General features: G+C 36.2%; 1 protein-coding gene across 1 annotated transcript in view; it reads left to right on the top strand.

Moving 5' to 3' along the window:
- The window catches only part of ADAM10 (ADAM metallopeptidase domain 10), a 134,437-nt gene extending 113,379 nt beyond the window's left edge, over positions 1–21,058 (top strand). The window contains exons 10-16 of the mRNA XM_059372014.1: positions 1,419–1,602; positions 5,936–6,086; positions 6,914–7,097; positions 8,210–8,318; positions 9,022–9,242; positions 16,837–16,963; positions 18,804–21,058. Coding sequence (XP_059227997.1) covers positions 1,419–1,602; positions 5,936–6,086; positions 6,914–7,097; positions 8,210–8,318; positions 9,022–9,242; positions 16,837–16,963; positions 18,804–18,898 — 1,071 coding nt within the window. The 3' untranslated portion in view covers positions 18,899–21,058. The remainder of the gene's footprint in view (positions 1–1,418; positions 1,603–5,935; positions 6,087–6,913; positions 7,098–8,209; positions 8,319–9,021; positions 9,243–16,836; positions 16,964–18,803) is intronic.
- Positions 21,059–23,967: the final 2,909 nt, after the last annotated feature.

Raw genomic sequence — 23,967 nt, 5'->3', positions numbered from 1 at the left:
TCTTAATTGTCATTTAAAAATAGCATTTACTGGGGTGCCTGGGTGGCTCAAACAACTCTTGGTTTCAGCTCAGGTCATTATCTTGTAGTGTGGGATCAAGCCCCAAGTTCGGCTCTGTGTTCAGTGTGGAGTCTGCTATAGTCTCTCTCTCTCTCTCCCTTTATCTCAAATAAATAAATAAAATCTTTTTTAAAAATAGCATTTACTTAATCTTTCTTATATACTAGTTAGTAAGTCAACTCTCTTAGATGCCTTTTATGTACTTAGCTTCATGCCATTCTCTTTTGTTTCCCGTCTTTCCTCATCTTTTCTCTCTGAACTAATCATAGTAATTTAACATGTATATTGAAGAATATTTAGTCATTTTAAGTAGTTTGCATTCCTGTTTCTAGTTTTGAAAGTAGGTGCTTATTTTTTTCATTTTATTAAGTTTAAAATTTTAATTTCAGTGTAGTTAGCATACAGTGTTATATTAGTTTCAGGTATACAGTATAGTGATTCAACACTTTTGACTCCATGCTCATCATAAGTGCATTCCTTTTTTTTTTTTTAAAGATTTTATTTATTTATTTGACAGAGAGAGTGAGCACAGGCAGACACAATGGCAGGCAGAGGCAGAGGGAGAAGCAGGCTCCCTGCTGAGCAAGGAGCTGGATGTGGGACTCGATCCCAGGAGACTGGGATCATGACCTGAGCTGAATGCAGCTGCTTAACCAACTGAGCCACCCAGGCGTCCCCATAAGTGCATTCCTTAATCCCATCACCTATTTCTCCCTCTCTGGTAACCATCAGTTTGTTCTTTATAGTTAAAAGACTATTTCCTGGCGTCTCTCTCTCTCTCCTTTTCCTTTGTTCATTTGTTTTGTTCTTAAATTCCACGTATGAGTGAAACTGTCTGGTATTTGCCTTTATCTGACTGACTTATTTCACATACCTTATTCTCTTTGCTCAATCCATGTTGTTGCAAATGGCAAGATTTCATTTTTTTTTTTAATGGCTAAATAATAGTCCATTGTGTATATGTACTACATCTTCCTTATCCATTCATCGGTCAGTAGGCCCTTGGCCTGTTTCCATAATTTGGCTATTGTAAATAATGCTGCAATAAACATAGGAGTGCATGGCGAGCTTATTTTTGACAGACTTTATGATGGTTTATCCTCCATTCTACTCCCCCTTTACAGAGCTGTACATTGTTGTGGGTAGACCTTCCCTCATTTTTCCTCCCCTTCTAAGACAGTGGCTCCTAAAAGAGCAAATTGTTTTCCTTCTCACAGTCTGAAACAATTGTAGGATCTTTTTTAGGGAAGAGTCCACAAGCTTCCATTGTTCTTCTGGTGAGAAAATTACATTTAATCAGATGACCTGAAAACCTTATTTTACTTCCTGTTTATGTAACTCTATATTCTGTTTGGCAGCATGATTCTGGAACAGAGTGCACTCCAGGAGAGTCTAAGAATTTAGGACAGAAAGAAAATGGCAATTACATCATGTATGCAAGAGCAACATCCGGGGACAAACTTAACAACAATAAATTCTCACTCTGTAGTATTAGAAATATAAGCCAAGTTCTTGAGAAGAAGAGAAACAACTGTTTTGTTGGTATGTATGTTTCCCCAACATGTATTTGCAAACATTCAGAAAACTTGAAACACCCATGCCCTTACCACCTCTATTTTATAACTATTAAAAACTTTGCTGTATTTGCTTTATAACTTATTTATTAACTTACCCATCCCTCAATCCCATGTTTTTTTGTAGCAATTTAAAAATGGATTGCAGACATCAGTATACTTCACCCTTAAACCCTTCAGCCTGTATAACTAAAGGTCAATACTGTTTGTGGGTTTTTTTTTTAAAATATAAGTGAAATGTTGCACAGGAAGTCCACCATTAGTGAGCTTTGACAAACGCATTTACCTGTATGACCTAAGCACCTATCAAAATACAGAATATTTCTGTCACCCCACAAAGTTCTTTCATTTCTTTTCACAGTCCGTTTCTGCCCCCAACAATTCTCAGAGACAACCATTATTCTGATTTATTTCATTGAAGAGAAATTTTGTTTGTTTTACTTCATATAAGTGGAATCATATGGTTTATATTCTTTTGTGGAGGGCTGCTTTCACTCAGCATATTTTGAGATTCATCAGTAGCGTTTTGTTCTGTTTTATTGCTGAGTAGTTAATGTTGCTTGCATTGTCTGAATATATCACACTTTGCTCATCCACTCTCCTATTGTTGAGCACCTGAACACCTGGGCTTTTTGGGTTTTGGCTATTTGTGAATAAAGCTGCTGTGAAATGCTTTTTTGCCTTATGCTAAAGAAAAAATATATAAAATATGTATAATATAAATAAGAATAAAAAATAAAAATATACAAAATTTGTATGTAAGCTAATTTTAAGTTAAAAATTCAGTGATATTAAGTACATTTGTAGCGATGTGCAGCCATCACCACTACCCATTTCCAAACTTCTTCATCTCTCCAGATAAAATTCTATAATCATTAAAAGCAGTAACTCCTGCTTCCCTCTCTCCTGACTGGGTAACCTGTAATCTGTTTTCTGTCTCTATGAATTTGCCTGTGTTCTGGGCCCCTCCTACAGATGGGATTGTACGATATTTGGCCTTTCATGTCTAGCTTAGTTCCCTGAGCATAAACTTTAAAGATTGATTCAAATTATAGTTTGTATTAGAATGCCATTCTTTTTATGGCTGAATAATATTCCATTGTATGGATAATATCACATTTTGTTTATCTATTCATCTGTTATTCCTCTCTTGCGGTATTTAATATGTTCTAAGTATGTTCTAAATATTCTACTTTATCCTGTTTCACAACATTATTAAGTTAGTTGAGGGCAAACACACCTACCTCCCTCCTGCTATCCCCTCACCGATGCCCTACTAAACCATTCTTCATTTCTAAAATTTTGTCACTCCAAATGTTATGTAAATGGAATCATACATTATGTAACCTTTGAGATTGCCTTTTTGCACTCAGCAAAATTCCCTGAAGATTCATTCAAATTGTTGCCTTTATCAGGAGTTTGTTTTTATTGCTGAGGAGTATCCCATGGTGTGTCTGTACCACAATTTGTTTACAGTTGTAGCACAGGTTACAAGGGAACACAGCTCAAACATACAAACCCATTACAAGGCATATCTGAGTCCAAACTATTCTTTTAGGAAGTTCATTCACCTGCTAAAGGCTATCTGGGCTATTTTCAGTTTCTGGCTATTATGAATAAAGCAGCTATAAATATTTGTGTATAGGCTTTTTATGTGAATATAAGTTTTCATTTCTCTGGGATAAATGCCCCCTAGTCCACTTGATGGATCATATAATAATTGTTTGCTCTTATTTCTGCAGAACTGTCAAAGTGTTTTCTGCAGCGGCTGTATTATTTTAGGGTCCCATCAGCAGTTTATAAGTGATCTAATTTCTCTGCATCTTTGTCACCTTTTGGCAATTTTATTGTTTTTAGTTTATCTATTCTGATAGGTGTAAAGTGGTATTTTATTATGGTTTTAATGTGCATTTTTTCTCATGACTAAAAATGTTCATCTTTTCATGTGCTTTATTTGCCATCTGTTTATCTTCTTTGGTGAAATGTCCATGTTTCTTGGCCATTTCTCATTGGATTTTTTTTTTTCTGTTGAGTTTTGAGAGTTCTTTACATAGCCTGCATACTAGTCATTTGTCAGATATTGATCTGCACATATTTTTCTTCCAGTTTGTAGCTTTTCATTTTATCCTCTTCATAGAATCTTTCCCAGAGTAAAAATTAAATTTTTGTTTAGGCTCAAGTTTTAATTTTTACTTAATATTGATTGGCTTTTTCTTTTAAGGCCTTCTATTTGTTTTAAAAGGACAGATTCAAATTACATGGATGGTATCGTTTTTGTTACTGATGTTGTTATTATCACTGGTAGGTTTTCTAAGACATGTAAAAGTGCTACCTAGTTTCTTTATTTGTAAACTGGATTTTCACAGAAAACTTTCTGATTGAAGTTGTCTTTTATAAATGAGCATATTGTAGGTATTATGTAAGGAAATTTGTTTCTTAAGTTATAGTGAGATATGTGTCTATTACAATTTTTGCATTTAAACAGCACTTTTTCCATGTGTTCTAGCTTACTTGAAAAAATATTTCTGTATGAAATAAAAACCAGTGTGTAGTAAATATTGCCTCAGAGATTTTCTGACTTTATCATTTTTCCTTTTCTCCTAAATTACATGTCCTGTGAATTCTGAAATGATGATTATGAGACTTAAGAACAAAGTCATTATTACTCACTTAGAATATATGTATGTGTTCATGCTTCTAGTTTTAGAGAACAGAATAGGTGGTACAAAATGAAAGAGAGGGAGAGATCTTCAGTTAGCTCTAAGATTTCCTTTAATATTTGATGTGGTTAAGGGTAAGAATGAATTTTTTAAATATAAAGCTAGTCTTTCTAGAATAGTTTTGGATTCAGATATGCTTTGTGTTAAGTTCAGGTATTCCCATATATTTACTCAGTTCTCAATTTTAAGAGAGCTAGAGTTTTAAGTTTTAATTTTAAGAGTGCTAGAACAGTTTCCCACATCAATTTGATGTAGCAGAAGAAAAGAGCACCAGATTTTAGATCCTGGAAATCTAGGTTTGGTTTCTGATTTGTGTGTACTGCAGCATATAGTTTCTGGCAAGTCACAGACTGGAAGTTAGTGTTCTTTTCTAAAAAGTGAAGACATTTGATTCTTGCCATTTCCCTGCAGATGCTAAAGTTCTGTGATCTCATCTTACAAGGAGTAGCATTCCTCTACAGATGTTAAAGCCCACTGATAAAATTCGAGAACTTTAAGAGAGCCTACAAGTTTTTCTAAAATTATTCACTGTGCTTAGACCAGACTGTCTAACGTTAATGAGCCAAGATTTGACCCAATACTGTTAGCCTTTTGGGAATACAAAAAAAATAGAAAGAATATGTAATTCTTCCCTTAGAGAGCTTGGGTCTAGCTGAGGAACAAATTAATGTACATTTAAAAAAAATATTTATTGACTAGGATATAATCAGCTAAACACAACATGGCAATTCTGTAAGACAAAATGATCCAAATTCTTTAACAAATAAATAGTGTAAAAGTAAAAAGAGAGGAGGGAGTCTCATATATTAAAAGAACACATACCAACCAAAAGCAACCATGGGGTTGTTGAGGATCCTTATGTGGTACTTTTTTCAAACAAACCAGGTGTAAAAAGACAGTTGAGGAAATTGAACATGGATTGGCTATTAGATGCTGTTAAAGCATATTATTAATTTTGTTAGATGTGATAATGTTATTATGGTTAGATTTAAAAAAGAAAAAAACTCCTGTCTCTTAGATTCGTCCTGGAGTATTTACAAGAATAAATGAATATGTTGGGTGGAATTGTTTATAGCATATTGTTGCTAGTTGTTAAAGCCAAGTGATTGGTACATGGGAGTTCACTGTACTTCTACTACTTCTGTGTATATTTGAAATTTTCTGCTACCAAAGAAGGTTCAATTTTTTTCCCGGTTGATGAAGCACTTAGTTCATATTTGCGTAATGTGAACAGTGCAGTCATTGTTCAGTAAAGCTCAGTGTAGCCTAAATAGAATGTTACCACTTCCGGAAGGGACTTTAGAGGGAACCATAATGTCAAGTCTCTTCACCGTACAGATTAAGAAGCTGAGGCCCCCCAAAAGGGAAGTGACTTGCCCAACGGCTACATTGCTAGTTATTGACTGAGGCACTGTTAGAATTGAATTTAGGTCTTCTACTGATTTCGAGATTCTTAGTTCTACTTTTTTGTATTCATCAAATTATCCTTTCTCCCTTTGTTATGAGGCTCCAAAGTTTGTGCATTTTAAATCAAATTATGTGCACTGACAGTGTTTACTTTGTTTTATTGATTTTCCTCAGAATCTGGCCAACCTATTTGTGGAAATGGGATGGTGGAGCAAGGTGAAGAATGTGACTGTGGCTATAGTGACCAGTGTAAAGATGAGTGCTGCTATGATGCAAACCAGCCAGAGGGGAAGAAATGCAAGCTGAAGCCTGGGAAGCAGTGCAGGTACCCTGCCTGTCCCGGGAGTGCTCACGCTGCCACCAGTCAGCCCGGGGCAGTTAGGACCCATTTAAAACTGACCTTAAGAGACACATAGGGTTTGGAAACTTTGTCTTTGTTTGCTGCTGTCTTGTATATTTTTCTGGAGTAGCTTTGATGAGTGCACTGTGGTTGGCAGATTGAGCTCCTTATAATTGTAGCTTGTGTGGTGGGTGTAAAAAACAGGCAAAAGACAGGACGCTCAATAAAATACACACTGTTCAGTTCCTAACTTAAAAATGTGACTTTCATCCGTATTTTTAGAATTTTAACTTTAAATACTTAGGTAATACTGATTTTCATAGACTCCTCTAATTTAGTGTCATATAATTATTTCACTTGTCAAAATTACTTTGGTAATGGTAGATATAAGCAACAAAATATTGCCAGTGCACTTCTTTTTAAATGGTTGGTCTGTGTAGCCTAGTTTGATGTTAGCATATAAATGTGAGAAAAATTGATGAATTAACTAATGTATAATGTTAACTGTGAAACACACTGATAGCTCACCTAATATTAAATCTGTTTTTATGATAGCCTTTCACTAAAGGCAAGTAGAATAAGAGTGTTGAATACAGTATGCCTTGATTATAGAAGCAAGACAGTCACTCTTTCACATTTATAGAATGTTGAAATTTAGTAGCCTCTTAGTCCAAAATTTGAAGTTTTATTCCAATAACATACTTACATAAAGATAAGACTTATGATTTAAAAACTAGGACCATATCTATGCATATCTTATTTCCTAATAAGCAAGTAATTTTCCTTAATCTAAACTTTACTGTTCATTTTAGCCCAAGTCAAGGTCCCTGTTGTACAGCACAGTGTGCATTCAAATCAAAAACTGAGAAGTGTCGGGATGATTCAGACTGTGCAAAAGAGGGAATATGTAATGGCATCACAGCTCTCTGCCCAGCCTCTGATCCTAAACCAAACTTTACGGACTGTAATAGGCATACTCAAGTGTGCATTAATGGGGTAAGCATTTGCTTTATAACCTTTTCATTTAGTTTTATAAAACCTGCTTTTTCAGAATAATTGTTTGTTACTTAAAGCTGCAGCATTCTAGTAACTAATCCTGATCCCTGTTTTAATAATATCCCTTTCTGTTCCCTCATAAAGCCAAGAATATACCGTGTGGTATAAGTGCCTGGTGGCATTCGATTAGTTACTAACATTTCATCTTTCCACTGCATGTGTTTGATAGTCTCTAGAGAAAAATTAGTTTTATAGCTAGGCATATGACTTTGCACTGCTTTTGAGTTTTATAAATTAGTATTTTAACAGCCTACATAAAAGGACTCTTCTGTCATTTTATCTGAATGTGAAGCCTTTAAAGCTTTCTTGGCTAGACATTCACTTTACATGAGAAAAATTTAATTTTTCTCTTCTTATAAAGGAGCCATCATAATAACCAATATAAAATTGATGCTCATCTATCTCTTTCTCTGTTTTTGTTTTGTTCAGATTTTTTTTTTGAGTTGCCATTTCTTTAAAAGATTTGCTAACTTGGGGCTCCTGGGTGGCTCAGTGGGTTGAGGCCTCTGCCTTCGGCTCAGGTCATGATCCCAGGGTCCTGGAATTGGGCCCCACCTCGGGCTCTCTGCTTGGTGGGGAGCCTGCTTCGTCCTCTCTCTCTGCCTGCCTCTTTGCCTTCTTGTGATCTCTGTCAAATTTAAAAAAAAAAAAAAAAAAAAAGATTTGCTACCTTATTTGCACTTAATTGTTTTTTGGGTATGTTTATAAGATCCACTTCTGATATTAATCTATACTTTTTTGTTCCCCCTGGTGTTTCTGCTTAATTATTTTTTTTAAAGATTTTACTTATTTATTTGACAGAGATCACAAGTAGGCAGAAAGGCAGAGAAAGAGGAGGAAGCAGGCTCCCCGCTAAGCAGAGAGCCCGATGCGGGGCTCAATCCCAGGACCCTGGGATCATGACCTAAGCCGAAGGCAGAGGCTTTAGCCCACTGAGCCACCCACGTGGCCCTCTACTTAATTATTTTAGCATCAGAGGTGTATACCTGTCACTGTGAACACTAAGTTTGACTGTAGAGAGATTAATAACTGGTCTTTTATTTTTCTTGCAGCAATGTGCAGGTTCTATCTGTGAGAAGTATGGCCTGGAGGAGTGTACCTGTGCTAGCTCAGATGGCAAAGATGATAAGGAATTATGCCATGTCTGCTGTATGAAGAAGAGTAAGGCTTTTAAAAACACAAGACTATAAAATCTGTTTTAAAACCAATTTTTCTCCTTAATTTTTTTAAGTTAGTTTGTGTATTTATTTATTATTATTTAGTAATCTAGATCCAATGTGGGGCTTGAACTTACAATCCTGAGATCAAAAGTTGCATGCTTCTTTGACTAAGCCAACCAGGTGCCCTTAAAAATTTTTTTTAAAGTAAACTCTACCCCCAACGTGGGGCTTGAACTCACAACCCCAAGATCAAGAGTCTCATGCTGTATCAGCTGAGCCAAGCAGGACTCATTTTCCTCTTAAGTTTTAAGCATTAAACATAGTTATCCAGTTTGGACAGGTCATTTCCACTGATACTGGTCCTCTTTGGAAAATTTTAAATGTAGTGTAGCATTTTATTTCTAATATTATGATCCCTACAGTGTTTTAAAAATGATAAACTAGACAAAAACCTGCCAGCTTTATGGCAATAATTAATATAAACACCAATAGCCATTGTAGGTACAAAATCAGGTGTTGCTGGCTGGCTGTTTATATTGTATGTTTAAGGCTAATTACCAATGGTGTTATCCAGCCTAACCCATGCAAGTCTATATAACATGTCATGGTAGTGATTTTAGGCAGTTTTTTCCCTCTCCTCCCTCTCTCCCCAGCTAGCCTGGTAGGAAATCTGCTTCAACTTATATTTGGCATTTCTTTTCCAGTGGACCCATCAACTTGTGCCAGTACAGGGTCTTCGCGGTGGAGCATGCACTTCGTTGGTCGAACGATCACCTTGCAACCTGGGTCCCCTTGCAATGATTTTAGAGGCTACTGTGATGTTTTCATGCGGTGCAGACTAGTAGATGCTGATGGTCCTCTAGCTAGGCTTAAAAAAGCAATTTTTAGTCCAGAGCTCTATGAAAATATTGCTGAATGGATTGTGGTAAGTATAGTTTTTATTTATAAAGAAAACTTAACTTTTTTTTTTTGGTAATTTCACCTGGTCAGCAGTCACCAGAGAATAATCACTTCTTTCCTATTTATACTGGAATTAACTTTATCAGTTCAGTTATCCCTGTGTATGATTTTCTTTCAAAGTGGTCAGAAACCCCATATGTATATCTATATCATAGAGTAGATGGTAGATGATGGGGAGTCTTTCTGTTTTACTCTGCTCCCTGGTCTTCTGAGTGGGTTACTTCCTCTTCTGGTTCGTATTATTAGGGCATTTTCCTCAAGTTGTTCTAGAAAGGCTTGTTTGCTTTTTATGTGTCTCCCTTGTCTCAATATGACAGATAGCCAGCTGCAGCTTCTACTTTGCTGAAATAGAAATTGGTGATTTTTCTGCAGTTTTTTTCTGTTTCAATATAATTCCTTGGTTTTTATCTTGTCAGTCATCAGAAATGTTGAACAGCTAAGATCTGATATAGAGGGTTTTGCAGATTTGTTAATGATTACGGATGTTCATCTGGCATAAATCCACTGAACTGTATTATTTTTAAGCTCACATTTCTCCAAGCTGTACAGATGTTGAATTACCTGAAAATTTCTTAAAAGATTGCTGAGAATGACTATCTGAAGTCACTTAAATATTCATGTTTCTAAGTGATTACATTAAAATATCAGTAGGAAATTTGCAAGTGTATATTTGAACGTGTGCTATATGTGGATTGAATGAGTTTGCTTTGGAAATTGACTTAGAACTCAGGTCCTCCTCCCTTCCCCCATTCCCAAATTGTTTCTTACATTTTTTGTGTGTGTTCAGGACTGAAGATGCCTTAAAGGCACAAAAAAAGTCATCTGTGGTTTTTCATCCTTTTCGGTACTCTTGTAATAACATTTGTAATATACAAACTTTGAAATTATCTCCAGTATTAAAATGGTGTTTATTGGGATGCCTGGTGGCTCAGTCCGTTAAGCCCCCTGACTCTTGATTTCGTCTCAGGTCATGATCTCAGGGAGGTGAGATGAGCCCCAAGTGGGTTCTGCACTCAGCAGAGAGCCTGCTTCTCTCCTCTCTCTGCCCCCTGTCACACATGCACACACTTGAACGCACTCTCTCAAATAAATAATAAAAAATGATGCTTCTTAAACATATGAAGAATAATACTCCACTTGTTAGAGTGGAGGATTTTTAGATTATATCATGATTATGAGGTAGAAGGATCACTGAACCTGGATTTAGGAAGCCTCGGATTTATTTATTTATTTTTTGGAGAATACTTTTAATTTTCTTTTCCTTTTTTTTTTTTTTTTTTTTTTTTTGTTTTGTTTTAAGCGCTTTGTCCAAAATGGGGCTTGAATTCATGACCCTAAATCAAGAGTTTGCATTCTCTACCTATTGAACCAGCCAGATTGCTCTAAGAGACCTAGGTTTTAAACCAAAACTGGGTCAATTGACTTAACTTAGGTCTCCTTAAAACATGATGTGTTACTCATTTTCTTACTCCTGTGCTTGGTGCATAATAGGTGTTCAAAAAAATATCCATTAAGCTGAAGGTGCCTTTGGCACTGTGGCAAAGATGAAAGAGTATAGGCTTGGGAATTGTGCAAGGATTCATATCATCCTCTGGCATTTGTCAGATATGTGACTTTAAGTAGCTTACCTTTCTTGGTCCTTTACTTCCTTCTTTTCAATTCAGATCCAGACCCCCCACTCCCCCCATTATCTCTGATAAGAGTAAGTTGAGATCTGGTATACTTGGCAACTATAGAAGACAATATTTGAAAAAGTAATCTGATAATGGAGATCTCAGAGGTATGTTCTATTTGAGTGTATGTTGTGCCAGATATTTTAGGTTTTCAAGGTAGTGGATCATATCTAAAAATAATATATATATTTTTTAAATTTTTTATTTTTTATAAACATATATTTTTATCCCCAGGGGTACAGGTCTGTGAATTACCAGGTTAAAAATAATATTTTTTTACTTTTCTCCATTCTCTCTAATTTTGATTCCTTTATTTAGCATATCAAAAGCTCCTTCATTCCTATTTGAAAAATATTTAATGGAAATGATTTTTTTTTCCAGTTTTTTTTTTCTTCTTTTTAAGTGGGCTCCATGCCCAGCATAAGGCCCAACACAGGGTTTGAACTAACAACCCCGAGATCAAAACTTGAAATCAAGAGTCAAATGCTTAACTAACTGAGCCACCCAGATGTCCCTAAAAGCATTTTTAAAACATTTTTTCATATTTAGATTTGAGGATTTAGTGAAATGCTTCTTAAAATGAATTGGCAATATCAAGTCTTTTCTTGTGTTCTGAAACTGATTAATCAGGCACTTTTGGTTTTATACAAGTTTGCCTTAAGTGAGTGTAGAATGCTTTCATTTTATATCACTGTTGACATTCCCATGCCACTCTTTCAGATAGCATGGTCCATAATGCTTGGAGAGAACCACAAGACTGTTGCTGCATTTGTGGGCATTCCCAGGCCAAACAGTTAAGATAACAAAAATCCAGTTTCTTAGAAGTTATTTATCTGATTTGTGTTCTGTGCAGAGTTCACTTGCATAGCAGAGTTTATTTTGTTACATGAATGCTTCATGCTCTGGTTTTTCATCATGTCAGGAAAGTGTCCTTCTAGTTAATAAGCTAGATTATTAGGATGCTTTGGTCTAAGATGCTGTGAAAGGAAGGAGGGTTAGTTTCACTGACTTTCCTTTCATACCCTGGCACCTTTACTCCTCAGATTGCGTAGAGTAAGAAGAATCTGAACAGTTTAATACTTTTCAGGGCATGAGTTATTGACTGCTGCTGGTATCATGGAAATGATGTAAGAAAACTTCTACTTTTTTTTTCTGGGAAAAGTTGTTTTTGGTAGTATTTTGAATGTATATACATATCTATATATATTTAAAGATTTTATTTATTTATTTGACAGATAGAGACCAGAAGTGGGCAGAGAGGCAGGCAGGGAGAGAGAGAGGGGAAAGCAGGCTCCTGCGAGCAGAGAGCCTGATGTGGGGCTCGTTCCCAGGACCCTGAGATCATGACCTGAACCAAAGGCAGAGTCCCTAACCCACTGAGCCACCCAGGCACCCCTTTTGAATGTATTTTTTAAAAATATGTTTGCTATATTTGTATCTGGCAAAGAGATAATGATAAACATCCTTTGGATTTATTAAGGAGTCGCCTAGTCCTTTTTTTTTTTTTTTTTTTTTTAAAGATTTTACTTATTTATTTGACAGAGAGAGATCACAAGCAGGCAGAGAGGCAGGCAGAGAGAGAGGAGGAAGCAGGCTCCCCGCTGAGCAGAGAGCCCGATGCGGGGCTCGATCCCAGGACCCTGGGATCATGACCCGAGCCGAAGGCAGCGGCCCAACCCACTGAGCCACCCAGGCGCCCCGGAGTCGCCTAGTCCTTAAAAAGTTTGAAAGCGATTACCAAGAAATCTATAGAGACCTTGCATCCTTATCTCCTTTTTTTAAAAACAGGGTTGAGGGCTTTGGGTAGTTCTTTTTCACTTTCTTCCATAGTTACTGATGTGTTCACATCTTCTATATCTTTTGTATTAGATTTGACATTGTAGAAAATCTTCTTTGACTTTGATTTTTTTTTCAAATTTATCATTGTATTTCTCCATCTTTTTGAGGTTTACTTATGTATTTGAGAGAGACAAAGCATGATTGGGGGAAGGGGCAGAGGGAGGGAGAGAATCTCAAGCAGATTCCACACAAAGTACTGAGCCTGACCGGGGGAGGGGGTGAGTGGGGGGCTTGATTTCACTACCTGAGATCATGATATGAGCTGAAATAAAGAGTAGACATTTAACTGACTAAGGCACCCAGTTGCCCCTCTCCATCTTTTTAAAAGTAATTTCCTGTTATTTTGTTACTTTTTTCTTTTTGTTTAGATTTATCAGTTTTTCTTTTTTTATTATTATTTTGATAAGAATCAATTGTATTTCTCATTTTTAAATTAATTTCTTCTCTCATATTTTGTTGTAACTTTATGAACCTCAGTACTAAGTATCTGTTCTTCTTTATGAAAGATTGAAGCAAGTTTTCCTGAGTGCTTCATAGAACACTAGATGTATGGGTTTGGTAGTCAAATGAATCTGGAAAACATTATATACTGTAGTCCTCTCTTAGATACTTATGAAGAGTATTGTGAGAAGTCCTACAGTAAAAAATCCTTAAATTTCATTTTCCAAACTTACCTGACACTAGAAATCTTTATTCATGTAAGGCTTATTAAACCCTAAATATCGGGACGCCTGGGTGGCTCAGTTGGTTGGATGAGTGCAGGGCCTGCCACAGGGCTCCATCCCAGGACACCAAGATCATGACCTGAGCTGAAACCAAGAGTCAGGTGTTCAACCCACTGAGCCACCCAGGTGCCCCGTGGGGATGTTTAAAATAAAGTAAAGACTATCCTGTGTCTGGAGAGACTTGAGTGTATGTGTTGCTCCTTTCTCCTCACAGTTTTCTTTTGGGTGATACCTGTTTTATCATTTTATAATCCTATAGGTCCCTTTTGTTTATTTAGATTATTAAATAAAAAATAATTATAATTAGTACATAATATATTAGACTGGTAAATTTTGACCTTTTAATTTGTAATTTTTACTTTTTTTTTTCTACTTTGTGTTCTTTTGGCCATGTAAATGACTCTGTTGAATAACGTCTATCTGTTTCCTTTGTAGAATTATTTTCTTAGACTTGATTTAGTGCTTGGTAACTGCAAAGCTATGTTTTAACCTTTTGGTTATCTTCTCTTTGTCTCTTAAATTTCACTCAACACCCTTGTATCCATGAAAGGCGAGAGTTCACGCATAATTTACACTCATTAAATGTTTGTTGAGTAAGTGATGGCTCTCCTTTCTTTGATATTCTAGCAGGTGGACAAATTGTGGTCTTTTCTTTACAGATGAAACACATATTTTTCATTTGTTAGCCTGGTTTGGTATTCTTTCCTCTAATTTTATACTATGTATAATTTCACATTTAACCAATTCTACGATAATTCTCTTTTAAAGGGAACATTAAAAATACCCTTGACCGGGGCGCCTGGGTGGCTCAGTTGGTTAAGCAACTGCCTTCGGCTCAGGTCACGGTCCTGGAGTCCCGGGATCTCGGCCCGCGTCAGGCTCCCAGCTCCATGGGGAGTCTGCTTCTCCCTCTGACCTTCTCACCTCTCATGCTCTCTCTCACTGTCTCTCTCTCAAATAAATAAATAAAAATCTTAAAAAAAAAAAAATACCCTCGACCAAAGTTGGCCATATTTATTTACTACGCTCTCAAATACACCATTGTTTTGTTTGTTTAGTTTTTCTTGCTGTATTCTCACCACTGTGACGTCTCGTTTCCCCACACACTAAACTCAGAGGAGCTGCTGTCGTCACTAAAACATCTCAGGCTGTGGGCTTTTGGGAACATAGTTAATTACCTGGAAAAATTTGGAGGAAGTCCAAGAAAACTGCTAAAAGGAACTGGAAGTCCATTAGGAACTGGATGCCATATTTTAGTAAATGTTTATTGATCTCAACTGGACCTTCAACTTTTGACTTTTGTTTTCTACAGTTACAACCATAACTAAATCCAGGCTTGCTTTCTTCTCTGCTTCTGTTATTCTCATAACTACCTGCATCTTGTATTTAAGATGTCTTAGGTACTAAAAAACTAGTATCAGAGATACCAAAATCACTATTTTTTATATCCTGTCTCTGTTGTGAGAGCCTTGTCACATTATTTGTGTGGGCAATCTAGAAATAACAAATAAGCTCTTTAGAAGTGTTTATAAGAGTCGGTGTTTGCCATAGTGACTCACTGGTAATAACTAGTCCAACAGGTACTTTTTTGTGGGACAGGTACTAATTTGTAGCATATAAATTCAGGGAGCCTGTAGTCCAGTCTGGATTCGAGAAGACAAGCACAGAGAAACATATTTTCATTCCTGCCTGGTGTTTTCATAGAAAATAGGGAAGACCTATTTAGGGAATACCTCTTTAAGGAGGTGATACCAAAACTAAATTCTTTTTTTTTTTTTTTTTGTCAGAGAGAGCGAGCACAGGCAGAGGCAGAGGGAGAAGCAGGCTTCCTGCTGAGCAAGGAGCCTGATGTGGGACTCGATCTCAGGATGCCAGGATCATGACTTAAGCCGAAGGCAGCTGCTTAACCAACCGAGCCACCCAGGCATCCCCCAAAACTAAATTCTTAAGGACTAGTAGAAATAGAGCGTACAGATGGATGTTTTATGAATAGGGAGGATCTAAAAAGTCACGTATTTTTTTTTAATTAAAAAGTCTTGTTTTTACTTTTTTTCTTTTTGTAAGTGTGATTATCCTTTTTTTTAATTGGCAAAGTAGTGATTGAAAAATAAGCCACCTTTTCCCCCTGAAGCCCAGTCTTCTCAAGATGATTTTTTTGTATATTCTTTAAAAACCATGTATACTATTACAAGTATTTATTTATGTATTTATTGAAAGAAAGAGAGCATGAGTGGGTGGGAGGGGCAGAGAGATAGAATCTTAAGCAGACTTCACACCCACTGCAGAGTCTGACGTGACACTCGATCTCACAACCCTGAGATTATGATCTGAGCTGAAATTAAGAATTGGATGCCCAAATGACTAGCATCCATATATATACATATACCTATATACATACATGTATGTGCGTGTGTATTTATTTACTTATTTATTTTAAGTCTATTTATTTATCTTAGCACAAGCAGGAAGGGCAGAGGGAGAGGGAGAGAGAATCCCAAGCAGACGCCATGCTGAGTGTAGAGTCCAGCATGGGGCTCGATCTCATGCCCCGAGATCATGACCTTAGCTGAAACCAAGAGCCAGTTATTGAACCAACTGTGCCACCCAGGCACCGCCCCCCCATATGTATGTATGTATGTGTGTGTGTGTTTGTGTATATATATATTTTTTAAGTAGAATCATATGTGTACTTTGCTGTACTTTATTGTGCTCGTTTTATTTTTTTCCTCCCTTCTGCTTAATGGTTTTAGAGATTCTTGGTGGGAAGGTTTTAAAGAAGGGTTTTACAGAGAGGAATGGCGTGGTCAATTCCATATTTTAGGTAGTTGTAACACGGATGACCATGTAGAAGATGGTTTTGAGCAGGGAAGACTAGAGGGAAGGAAATACATTAGAAAATACAGTGGACTTTAGGAATAGATGTGCATCTCCTGTGGCTAGCATATCATCCTGAAAGTCGGAAAACCACTGATTCTTGGTGCTTATGGATTGGATCACATTGGAGGTGATACTACAGGATCCCAGGGTCCTAGGATGAAGCGCCATGTTGGATCCTCTGCTCAGCCGGAAACCTGCTTCTCCCTCTCCCTCCTCTACTACCCCTGCCTGTGTTCCTTCTCTCGCTGTCCCTCTCTCTGTGTCAAATAAATAAATAAAATCTTAAGGAAAAAAAGAAGAAATTAATCTTATATGTGGTATCTGTACACTTCCTGAAGAACAAATGTTCTTCAGAAATTAAAATGTAATATATATATTTTATGTAATATAAAATATTCTAAAATATTTTGCAGTTCTTTCAGTAGAAAAATCTTTTTATTTCTAGATTTATTGGTGGGCAGTATTACTTATGGGAATTGCCCTGATCATGCTAATGGCTGGATTTATTAAGATATGCAGTGTTCATACTCCAAGTAGTAATCCAAAGCTGCCTCCTCCTAAACCTCTTCCAGGTAAGACACTTTGAGCAAGGTATGTTTTTTTTTTTTTAATAACTTTGAACTGTTCAGCAGGTAGAATTGAATGATAAATGGGTCTTTTATAGTACTTTCTCTTTGAGAATAAGATTAGTAGATGAATTATTTGATTTTTTTTTAATTATTTGATTTTTAAGTATGTTTTTTGTCAGTCCAATCTAGTTTGCTAATGGCTACCAATTTAATGCTAATCTGTCTTGAATCACTAAAAATATTTAGACTTGGACAGTTATATATTTGCCTGATACCTGTTTTCTCTTTTCTTATTTTTGTATTCTAAAATCTTCCCTTCTTTGTTTTTATTATGATTGGCTACTTCAAAATGATTGATTATTCTAATAGCTGTGTTTCTGTTATTGTTTCTATTGTTTGTGCTCTTAAAATGTTTTCTGGCACATAAATTCATTTTCCTGAGGGGTGATGCTTATGGGGAAATAAAGATAATGGTCTGTGGGAAGGGCTTAGGATGGAGGCTTCAGTCACCAAGAAACCGTGGTTTTTACTCTCCGTCTCTGAAAACAATTTCTGAGGTTTGGGGTCCACCCTTGACCTCTCATGGAGACACAGCATTGGGAGGAGGCTTTCTTTACATTCGCTCCAGGGATTTGGAAAAGAAAAAGGTTAGGAAGCAACTGCTCCAGATGATTTAGTTCCCATCTGTTTGTGCCTCACCTTCCCCAAGCTATTTGTGGCTTCTGTGCTGCCCTCAGAAGTGCCTGTGCCAGAACTGTTCACTCTAGGTGTGGGGCAGACATGGTGCCATAATGGTGGGGGAGAACGAGAGGTAAATGACAGCTGTCCCTCTCCTGCCTCCCACAGACTTCTCATGAAGCCTCTCACCTCAGACCGAGTCTGATTACCTTACACAAAGTAGTTTAAAACTAGGGGTTTCTTACAATTTTTCCCTCAACTGTTTGCCTAAATTTACCTGTCGTGGCACAAGAGAGCTCAGTAGTCATGCTTAGGACAGCATCTTGGTGGGAATCAGAGGAAATGTGATTTTGATGTCACTGCTTTTTGTAAATTGACAGTGTGAGCGAGCACCATAGAATTTATATTAATTTCCTAGGGATTTCTGAGGGCCACATGACACTCATTAGATATGTTACCAACTATGATCTCATGCAACATAACAGGTTTTTTTTTTTAACTTGATTTCACTTTAAGCAAATTTTACCTTTTAAAAAAAAAAAAAAAACCAGAAAGAAAACCAACCCTAGCAATTATCGAACCCTCCCAAAAAGCACTTTTACATGAATTGTCATTTAATCCTCACAGATTACATAGACAGGCTGTAGGGGTTCATTATAATCCCTGTTTTACAGACTAGGCATCTCAGTTTCAGAGAGTTTAAGTCATTTGCTCAAAGACTCTGTAATTTATTCCTCATAGATTCTGTCCTCAGAATATGTATTAATCTAATAGTTAATGTCTGTTGAGCACTTGAAATGTGGCGAGTTAACAGTGAGATGTGTTGTAAATACATCTGGGAATGTTGTAAATACAATACTGGGAAGACTTGGTATACAAGAAAGAATGAAATAGTTTATTAATACTTTCTTGTATTGATTACACCTTGAGGTGATGATATTTTGCCTATATCAGATTAAGTGGAATAAAAAAGTTACTAACATTATCTTGCCCATCTTTTTGACCTTTTTCATTATGGCTACCAGAAAATTTAAAATTACATACATGAGTTGTATTTCTGTTGGATAGTGTTGATCTAGAACCTTTCTTATTGAATTGACAGCTTTGTTTTTTAAGATTAAAAAGTGCACAGTAAATCCGTTTTACTTTTGTTCATGATTCGCAGGCACTTTAAAGAGGAGGAGACCTCCACAGCCCATTCAGCAACCCCAGCGTCAGAGGCCCCGGGAGAGTTATCAAATGGGACACATGAGACGTTAACTGCAGCTTTTGCCTTGGTTCTTCCTAGTGCCTACAATGGGAAAACTTCACTCCAAAGAGACACCTATTAAATCATCATCCCCCAACTAAACCCTCACAAATAACAGTCGAAGAAAAAATGGCAAGAGATCATGTCCTCAGACCAGGTGGAATTACTTAAATTTTAAAGCCTGAAAATTCCAATTTGGGGGTGGGGGGGTGGAAAAGGAACCCAATTTTCTTATGGACAGCTCTTTTTAACCTAATGGCACAAAGTCTTAGAATATTATTACGTGCCCCGTGTTCCCTGTTCTTCGTTGCTGCATTTTCTTCACTTGCAGGCAGACTTGGCTCTCGATAAACTTTTATCACAAATTGAAATATATATATATTTTTTTCAACTGCCAATCAAGGCTAGGAGGCTCGACCACCTCAACATTGGAGACATCACTTGCCAATGTACATACCTTGTTATATGCAGACATGTATTTCTTATGTACACTGTACTTCTGTGTGCAATTGTAAACAGAAATTGCAATATGGATGTTTCTTTGTATTATAAAATTTTTCCGCTCTTAATGAAAAATTACTGTTTAATTGACATACTCAGGATAACAGAGAATGGTGGTATTCAGTGGTCCAGGATTCTGTAATGCTTTACACAGGCAGTTTTTGAAGTGAGAATCAATTTACCTTTTTATAATGATGGAGTTGGTTCTGATATTCATCTTGTCTTCATCCAATGGCTGCTGAGAGCACAGGAGTGACTACGCTTAGGAACACAGTTAAGTGTGCAAACTGGACGTATGCAGCATACTACTTCAGAGTCCGTTCTTACGTAAATGTCTGATTTCTGCTTACTTACTTTAACTTTCTAATTCCAGTTTTGAATTGATAGGTGAAGTTTTAATCACGCTTTGGTAGAAATTATGTCAATGAAATGATTTTTTTATTTGTAGCCTGTTATTTGTGTTTTCCATATATCTAAAGTATGCTAATTATGTTTTTGGTTTTCTCTGATACAGAAAAGAAAAGCTGTGTCTTTTATTTTTTCAAAGTATTGGAACAGTTTTTTCAGCATACTATCACTGATCATTGGTAACCACTAAAGAAGGATGATTTGTTCAACTAGTAGTTAAAATTGTAGATAGGCCTTCTGACATTTTTTTCCTTAAAATATTTTAACAGCAGTGAAGGTGAAACAGCACAATGTCCCATTCCAAATTTATTTTTTAAACAGATGTAAATAATTGGCTTTTTAAAGAAAGAAAGCAAAAGCATTTAATGTATTAACAGGCTTATTGCTATGCAGGAATGGAAGGGGGCATTACAAAACGTTTTAAGCTTGTGACGTATTTATTGCTTCTGTTTTCCAACTACATCACTTAAATTAGAAGTAAACAGCTATGATTTTTTCTGGCTTCACATAGGCAAATTTAGGGAACATTGAAAAGATTTGTGTTTTGGCTTATTTTTTCCTTTTTGTTTCTTAAGAGTATAAGGTTTACACAATCATTCTCATAATGTGACGCAAGCCAGCAAGGCCAAAAATGCTAGAGAAAATAATGGGATCTCTTCCTTGTAAACTTGTACAGTATGTGGTGACTTTTTTCAAAATACAGCTTTTTGTACATGATTTAGAGACAAATTTTGTACATGAAACCCCAGATAGACTATAAATAATTCTAAACAGACAAGTAGGTAGATATGTATGTAATTGCTTTTAAATCATTTAAATGCCTTTGTTTTTGGACTGTGCAAAGGTTGGAAGTGGGTTTGCATTTCTAAAATGGTGACTTTTCTTCTGCAAGAGTTCTTAGTAACTTCTTGAGTGTGGTAGACTTTGGAACATGTACATTTTTTGCTTGTAATGTTATCCTGTGGTAGGGTTTTGGCAGGTACACACTGCCCTATTTTATTTTGAGTCTAAGTTAAATGTTTTCTGACAAGAGATATGTGCACTGAACTCTTTCCACTGCAAATCAAGATGTGGTAAAACAAAAGGATCAAGACAAATGAGATCTAATACTACTGTCAGTTTATGTCCACTGTGTTTTATACAGTATCTTTTTGTTCACTTTGGAAATTTTTACTAAAAATTGCAAAAAATAAAGTATTGTGCAAAGATGTAAGGTTTTTTGAAACTTGAAATGCATTAATAAATAGACTTGATGAAATCAACTTGAAGGTTCCATACTCTTTGAACTCTAAGAACTATCAAAAGGAGCTTCCCGCAAGGCAGCTTTTCCTTACTAAGAGAGAGATGATTAAGCAGAGAGGATGACTCTTTCCATACACATACGGATAGTTTTATTCCAGGTTAGGAGTCCATGAAAAAAATTTATGACTAGGTATCTCTGTATCTACACACAATGATCCTTTAAAAAAACACTCAACTGATCTCAGCTGCTTTACATTACTTCTAATCAATATTCAAAATGTTTAAAAGTCTTTGTCTTGGTAGACGAGCCAAGTCATTTTGGAAACTGTGGTCTTACATATATTTTACAAAGTTTTGAATACTAAGTACCTAATTTATTTTAAAAGCCCATTTTAGTAGTTAGTATGTTTTAAAATTTGGAGCCACCTTTTCCTGTTTCGTCAAATTCATAGCAAATGAGCAGAGAACTGACATTTCAGTCTTAACTAGAAAAAGAAGTACAACGCCAGACTAGTACCCTGCATAGAATAATCTGCCCCAAAATTTAAATCAAGACTAGTTGTAAATAAGTAGTATTTGTTAGAGTAAATATGCAGTAGTAACTTTGATTTATAAACATCAGAGTGTATATCTTGTTTAATTTTGTTTGTGAAGCCATTAATATTAATTAATTCAGATGATTGCAAATTTGTTGTTTTAACTTAAGAGTTGAATGCTTAAATTTGTTTAGAATATTTTATAAATTCAACAACAACTCACAAACAAAATCAATAAAATAAATTATTACGGTTTTTGGAATTAGTGTTCCCCATAGCTTCAGGCAAGAGCATACAGTTTTGGGAAGGACTTTTTAAAGGGCAGGACGACTTTATCTGGTCAGTCTTGTTTTCTGAGATGTCTTCAGCACTTTGTGCTTCGGGTACTTCATTTTTGTCATATTCACAGGCTAGTGAAAACCGAAGGTTTCTCCAAACCGAGCAAACTACTTTTAAGTTCTTTCTCTCTCTGTGTGGCTGGTAAGTTTTAAGATGAATAATGATTATTATTTCTCCCAAGATGAGATTGGTATCCTTGGCAGCTGTGCGGTTGTGAGTGCTTGTGCTTCAGAAGGCTCTTAATTTCTGATTAAGGATTTCTAATGGAAACTGTAAGAGGGTCGGTGTAGTGGATGCATTACAAAACTGGACAGCCCATCCTCAGAGGTACAAGAGGAGGTGATGTTCATTATCCAGATTTGAAGGTCATTGTCTCCCCAAACTGGAGAGCAAGCTGGATACAGTTTCAAAGCAGCTGCCAGGGACAATTCATCCTTAAAGAAGTCTAACTTTGCAATAAATTGTTTTTTGAAAAACAGTTTTGACTTTTAAGTAATAAATATGGTCAGTTTACCCCACAGAGCTCAGCTTCAGTTTCAGCATTTCTGGTTTTATGTTCTTGATTAAAAACAACTCCTATTTAAATCTCTTTCTCCATTTATTACCAGTTTCAGTTTTCTGTTATTGTTTCTGTATCCAGCCCTTCATATTGTTAGGATACTAAATGAGCCCTTGTGTCCTATACTGCGATGTTATTTGTATGTTTAAGAAGTATACCTTTGTGCACTATTTTCAGTAAATATTCATGTATTTTATATTTGATAAGCTCTTCAGAGTGTGTGTTTTCTCCCATAAAAAACAATGGGATGAGGCAAAATGGAGGGTTGAACAAAATATTTATAGTCTCTGCTCTTTCCTAAAAGCTCCATTACAGTCACAGTGACTGGGGAAAGCAAAGAGCCTAATCCAGCAAGGATAAGGAATACTGAAGCAAAGACAACAGGAACATGGTATTTGAAGCTGGAAAGCAGGTGGAGTAGTATCTGACTTGGCAGGCCCAGGGAAGCCAAGTCCTAAGCCAGCCGTAGAAACATGAGAATGACCCAGTGTACCCTGTTCAGATTTTGGGATATGGCCTCCAAGACATTTTTCTGTGCATGTAGTGAAAGGCATGATAGGAACACTTCTGTCCCCACCCTTCTTATTTAATAATGTATTGATACAGTACCTACATCATTTTAATGACTACAAATATTTCATTCTATGGGTATACTTACTGTACATTCTTAAAATTTTCTTAAAATTAACCCATTCCCTTAGGTTTTTAGATAATTTATTAAACAGCCCAACAAGAAAAATTTCTAAGCCTAATAAAATAAATACCTAGAAGTGGAATTGTTGGGCTAAAGGTTTTTTAGAGGTCATGGATAAAAATTATGATACTTTCAGAGAGATTGTACCAAGTTATACTCCTACCATTATCATATAAGAATACTTCCACCATTAGCATATTTGTGCTGTTTTCAAAGGAGTCTCTATAGCCAGCACAGGCCTCTGAGATCAAGAATTGAATTCTTTACTGACTGAGCCAGCCAGTCACCCCAGTGTGTTACATATTTGTATATATTTTTAAAGCTGAGAGCCCCATGCTTAAAATTCACATATATGCAGTCATATGAATTTATTAGATACAGTAGAAAACTCTTGCTTAATTGACTTTATTAGCTTTGAACATAATTCAAGTGAAAGTCAAACATAGTGCCCCAGTTGTGGTCTCTAAATGCCATTTTCTTGAAAGAAACCAGACTTCCTTGATTTAAATGGCTGATTCCAGATCCAGAGAGAGAAATATACAAGAAGAGCCTAAAAACCGCTCTGTCATACCAGAAAGCAAATAAGCCATTAGAAGTCTGTCAAAAAAAGATTGAGGAGGCACCTTGAAGAAGTTCCTACTGACCAAAGCTGAGATAATTTTAGCATCAGTAAGGTTAATATCTGCAAGAAATTGAAACTCATGTTTTGTTTTACTCCACAAGTTTACAAAATTATAGTTACCTTTGGAATATGCTCTTAAAGAAATATACCAGCTAAGATGTTAAAGAGGAAGGACAGGA

The sequence above is a fragment of the Mustela nigripes genome, chromosome 13 (genome assembly GCF_022355385.1).
Source record: "Mustela nigripes isolate SB6536 chromosome 13, MUSNIG.SB6536, whole genome shotgun sequence".
Taxonomy (NCBI): domain Eukaryota; kingdom Metazoa; phylum Chordata; class Mammalia; order Carnivora; family Mustelidae; genus Mustela; species Mustela nigripes.
The sequence above is the reverse complement of the archived record's forward strand: the minus strand, read 5'-3'. Positions and strand labels throughout refer to the sequence as shown.